General features: G+C 38.4%; 1 protein-coding gene across 1 annotated transcript; it reads left to right on the plus strand.

Moving 5' to 3' along the window:
* Positions 1-1,433: 1,433 nt before the first annotated feature.
* Positions 1,434-4,274, plus strand: LOC115788200 (hepatic lectin-like). The gene is made up of 6 exons (XM_030741145.1): positions 1,434-1,497; positions 2,661-2,783; positions 3,157-3,222; positions 3,603-3,754; positions 3,870-3,994; positions 4,085-4,274. Exons 1-6 carry the CDS (start codon positions 1,476-1,478, stop codon positions 4,272-4,274), a joined length of 678 nt encoding a protein of 225 aa, XP_030597005.1. The 5' UTR covers positions 1,434-1,475.
* The last annotated feature ends 1,512 nt before the right edge of the window (positions 4,275-5,786 follow it).

Below are 5,786 nucleotides of genomic sequence, written 5' to 3' on the forward strand. Positions count from 1 at the left end.
GTGAGGCTCTTTGTGTGCTGCTGTCAGATATTCTCATTGGTTCTGATCCCTGCAGTCTGATATCAGGCAGCTTTTGAGTCTGTATGTTTAAATATGCATCTGTCAGCAGTTAATATCAGCAATAATTAACTCTAATTATCAGCTCCTGGATTTATCAGCTCAGATGTGTCTCAGCAGTATTTCTGATCGTGTTCAAAACTTTCTGCACTTTCCTGTCACACAGATCTGTGTTTGAGGATCAGTTTTAGGACTCGCGCACATCTCAGCTTCATTACTGCATCTGACTGAAAACAGGAAGTGTGGGCAACATTATTAAGATTACTTAGAAACCTTCAAGGGCGCTAATTTCAGCTCCTGCTAAGCAGCAGTTTATTTTCTTTGGATGTGAGTAACACCAAAACAACGAGCAAAAGCTTCAGCTGTTGCTCATCCTTCCTGAACCAGAAACAAAGAGACAAATATCAAACCTGAGCTTCAATAAACAAGAGAAAACTGCTGTAAACAAAAATGGCTCCTCACTCATACAAACTGTGCAGTGCTCAGTGTGCACAGAGACAAGTATGGACAATTTTCTATGTACAAAACTATTTACAAAACTCAGGCTTGCAACAACTCGGCTTGGCTTTGTTCCCACCGTGCTTCTTGATTTTAATCAATATTTTTAATAAATATAAAGCAGAGAGAAAACCATGTGACACCGTGCAGCCTGCATTCTGCCATGGCCTACGGTAAAGTCAGTAAGCCTGCTGCTGACTCAGAATCCAGAAACATGAACAGTGATTTTTTCCAGCTGACTGAAGTCTGTAACCTCTTTAAAGCTCAGCCACATTATAAATATGAGGAAGGCTGAGAGCAACATGATGCTCTCATTTCTCCACCTGCAGAAGGTTCGAGGAAGAGAGCAGAGGAGCACTGCTGCAGGGTCATGTTCTCACATATTTGATCACATCCGTATGTTTGACCTGGTAGTTTTATGTCAGACTCAAACCATCCAAAAAGATCAGCTTTAGTCTCATCAGTCCTCAGCAGGGCAGGTTTGGATAGCTGTAAATCTGTCACACTGTCACCATGATGAGCTGCAGGTTCACAGGTAACTGCATCAAGCTGCTTTAAGGTGGAATGAGCAGCGTGAAAACTAAAGTCCACACAAGGCAAACATAAACTAAACCAGAGGAGGGCAGCACAACCACATCTGTGTGTCCTGGTCAGTTTGTGTCTATTAAAATAAAATTAGTTTACATTTAAAATAAACAAAATGGACTAAAATATCCCACCTGTTATAAATATTACTGAAAGTAATTAATTATTGGAAGTTAATGGAAAGTAAAAAGCAGTTATTCAAACATGAAGCTGTGATAAATGTGGGTGTTGTACGTCAGTTGTTCCTAAGAGCCCAAACAAGGAAGTGAGGAAACATTTTTGGGTGAGACTTTGAAGAAACAGCTGGACTAACTCTGAAGGCAGAACCTGGAAGGATGAGCCGTCCACAGAGAGAAGGTAAGAACATTAATGTGGAGGTAAATGAGCAGGAAGATGAGGAAGAGGAGGAGGAGGGAGCTTCAGTCAGACCTGAGAGTTTATCATCCATGTTCTGGAGTAAAGAAGAAAGATGGTGCTGTGATTGATGGGTGGCTCTCATAGCTGCTACCTGGAGAAGCTGTTTATTGTTAGAAATGACAAACGCACACACACACACACACACACACACACACACACACACACACACACACACACACACACACAGGGTGATCAGCTGACACTAACCAAGGATGATGAGACGGGAAATAAAACTGGAAATGAAGACAAACAGAGACCAAAATAGAAAGAAGACGACAGCTGCACACAGAGACACGACCCTAACACACTTCACTCAATGGAGGAAGGCTACAAAAATAACCCTGAGCAGAATACCCATGAAACACACAGGAAGTGACACAAAGAACTGAGGTTACAAATACCAAAGAACACAAAACTTCACACTTTCTTTAAAGATAACGCAGTTTGAGGTCAACGTGAAAGAAAGGCAGATTTGAAATGTAAAAGTGAGGTCAGAGGTCAAATGTGACATCATATTTGGATGCAAACTATAATGTGATATTAAGAGCATTCATATTCCATCATTTCCTAAATGTAGCCAACACAAACAAAGGCAGCAGAGTTTTAAAGATAAAAGACATTTAATGAAAGTTTGACCTTATTTGACCTTGATGAAGAGGTCAGAGGTCAGAGTAATGTGATAGTTAGAGTCTCCATATACGTATTATTCCCTGTGTGTTATCAGTACAAACTATGACAGTAAAAAAACATTTTAAATAGCTCTGTATGGGATTATTATCACTTTGACCTTCTATTGACCTTGAAGGAGAGGTCAGAGGTCAAATGTGACATGATATTTCAAATCTCTATGTTCCACATATTAATACACAAGAATCATTTTTTTTAGTCTTTTTGTCAGTTTTTGACTCATAAATGATGACGTTGACCTTGAAGACCTCGGTGGATGTGAGCTAAATTTAAAGGATCTCTAACATGACCCGACTCTGCACACCTACAAACTTTTATCAGAACTGAGTCAAAACCTTTGGAGCGATCTTTGGATCATGCAGATGTTAATGTGACCACCTGCACTTTTCTCTGTGTCTCCTCTGAATGTTCATCAGGTGAAGCTCTGGGCTCTCAAAGTGCAAAATCAAACAGAAGGTCAAAGGTCACCCCTGAGTTGGTGGCCCTGCTGGTTCTGTTTGCCATCCTGGGAGCTGCTCTCATTGTTATTTACCGTCTCTGTGAGTTTGTGGTTTTATTCACAGTTACAGGAAGAGCAGAAAATACAACAGGTTTTTCAGTATAAAAGGTTTTTCAGTATAAAAGGTTTTTAAGTATCTGAATAAAAACTGGAAACTTTTAAGTCTTTGCATTCATGTGTTTTTATTCACAGCTTCATCTAATGATCATTTATATGTTATTAGTTCACAGAATTCACATGACACAAACTTTTGACTATAATTATCAGTTTCCACATTTGTACCTTCGATATTTGGACCACAGAGCCGACGCAGGAATTTCAGAACTGACTCATTGTTGTGTTTGTTTATATTTTAATGGATGTGAAACTTTTTGTTTTAATTCAAGTTTTTGTTTCTCCCATTTTTGAATCAGCATTTGAACACATGAGAACCAAAGAAAGACTCAAACACCTCGAAGCAGTCAATAAAAATCTGACAGGTGAGCACACACAGGTACATTCAGACTGCTCACAGTTAGTGTGTCAGTGATGCTGCTATTTTTAATATTTTCAATTCAGGCTCTGAAAAACTGGATGTTCCTGGTTAACTGATGAAAGTATAAACTGTTTATAACTTTGAGCCTCTTAGCCTCCTTTTTCCTTCTAAATACAAACAATCCTGAAGAAATACTTTTATCTTTATTGTAGCAGAGATATTCTCTAAAATGAAAGCATGCAGCACGGTGCAGCCTACATGTCCTACATGTCCTACACGTCCTCCAGTAAAACGTAAGTTAGCCTCCTGCTGCCTGTAGATCACACAAACATGAAGAGTAATTTCTTTCATCTGACTGAAGTCTTTGCTGTAATCTCTTCAAAGATGGACCCTGTGATAGATGTGAAGCAGGCTGGGAGCATCATGGAGGAAAGTGCTATCATTTCTCCATCAGTAAATCCTCCTGGAACCAGAGCAGAGCTGAATGTAGAGCTGAAGGAGGAGACCTGGTTAAGATAGACAACAGGTGGGAACAGGTATGAAACACTGCTGCAGCTTCATGTTCTCACATGTTTGATCACATCTTTATGTTTCATCATGTCAGCACAGAAAAGTCTAACAAGGTCATTTTCATCATCTGTTTCTGTTCAGAGTTTCCTGGATGGAAGACTGAGAAACTTAATGAATGAAGCTGAGGACAAGTTCTGGATCGGACTGACAGACTCAGCAGCAGAGGGCAGATGGATGTGGGTGGACAACACACCACTGACTGAAAGGTTTGATTGTTGTAAAATATCCTTATTCATTTCTAGAATCAAAGTTTCCAGTTTTCACTGAACCAGTTCTTTCTGTTCTTCTTTTTTTAGTTTTTGGCTCATCGGGGAGCCGGATAATTGGAGAGGGAAAACTCCTGATGGAGAGGACTGTGTGAGGATGGGGGAAAAAGGTGGAGCTCCTGACCTGAAGAACTGGAATGATGCATCCTGCTCAGATCCTCACAGAAGTATTTGTGAGAAAGCAAAAGTAACAGAACAGATTAAATATGTATGTACCTGAGATTCAGTTCAGTGTTAAAGAACACAGTGGACTGAAAGTAACGTCACAGAGAGCAAAAACCATCAGCATAAATAAATGTGGATGTTTGTATTTTATTTTGTTTTGTTTTGTCACTTTGTTATTGCATCTTTGCTGTTAGACCAGCGCTGCCATTGTCAGTAAATAAAGATGCTCAGGCTCACAGGAAAACAGTACGTTATGATTAGTACTTTAAAAGTGAAAAACCAACTTTTGGCCTCAGTGTTTAAATGTCTTTGAAACAATTTAAAACCTTTTTTTGTTTTTGGTTGAAAACAATAATTTAACCAACATTTTAATTAAAACAGGAAACATGATGGATACATTAGAATTGCATCATTTTTCACCTTCAGTTCCTACAGTTGTCCCCAAATATTTAAGCATGTACTACACACTGATGTACAGTCAAGCCTAAAGAGGAGAACTTAAAGGGACAGTTCAGGTAGAAATCAAATGAATATATTTGCCTGTAGTGTTATTGATCCATCTACACTGTGTTTCTGCCTTCTCTTGATTTCAATGAAAGTAAAAGCTCTTGTCTGAGGGCGCTCAAAGCCTTTCTGTGTGGAGTTCTCGCCTCACTTGTGTGGTTTCTCTCCCACCATACAAACACATGCATGGGTTAACTGGTAATTCTAAATGACCTTAAGTGTGATGTGGTCGCCTTTCTCTCTGTGGTATACCTGTTCAGGTTGTACAGCCTCCTGTGTGTCAGAGATAAAGATCATTTAAAGTGTTAACAATGTAACTGTTTCTTCATGTGACACAATAATTAACAACAAGTAAACATGAAGAACTGTATGAAGTCATTTTGAGGTGAAATGAGAAGTGACAGGATATCTCCATGTTGATGCACACATGATGGCTGACTGCACTGTTTCTGTTCTTAACAGAGAAACAAGATTTTAAGTACATAAAGTTTATAATAAAAAACTAAATCTTTAAATTTCATTCACAGAAAATGTCCAGTTGTTTGTATCATTGTGTTGTTTATATTATTGTGCTGTTTGTATTATTGTATCCACTCTGTTCACTTTTGTGTCTCCTCTGGATGTTGGTGAAGCTCCTGACTCAGCAGGGAAAATCAATCAGAGGCTTTAATAACAGTGAATGATAAGTTTACAAAAAGAGATTATTGGTAATTTTAAGTGTCCACTGAAATTAGTTGGTTTATATAATCAATAATTAATAATACTTGTATTTTTTAGTCTGTATGTGTGAATCATGTATTCATGTTAGCAGATCTGTAGCTGTTGCTGACAACAATGTATTTGTCATCATTAATATATTTTTATAATTGATCTTAATTTCAGAACTAGTATAAGAACATATAAATAACTAATGCACATTTTATATCCTTTACAAAGAACTTTTTCAAATAGCTGCCAAGTGTGCCACAGCCAATCTCACACCTACTGTAGTCACACATCCCACAGTGTGTGAAACATGTTCACACTGATAAGGTTACACAAACTTTCTCACACTGACAAAACC

This window comes from Archocentrus centrarchus, chromosome 11 (assembly GCF_007364275.1).
Source record: "Archocentrus centrarchus isolate MPI-CPG fArcCen1 chromosome 11, fArcCen1, whole genome shotgun sequence".
NCBI classification, from domain to species: Eukaryota; Metazoa; Chordata; class Actinopteri; order Cichliformes; family Cichlidae; genus Archocentrus; species Archocentrus centrarchus.

Coding starts and splice junctions, on each gene's coding strand:
- LOC115788200 (XM_030741145.1), top strand. CDS start 1,476: ATGAGCCGTCCACAGAGAGAAG. Junction 2,784..3,156: donor CATTGTTATTTACCGTCTCT/GTGAGTTTGTGG, acceptor TTTTTGAATCAG/CATTTGAACACATGAGAACC. Junction 3,223..3,602: donor AGTCAATAAAAATCTGACAG/GTGAGCACACAC, acceptor ATCTCTTCAAAG/ATGGACCCTGTGATAGATGT.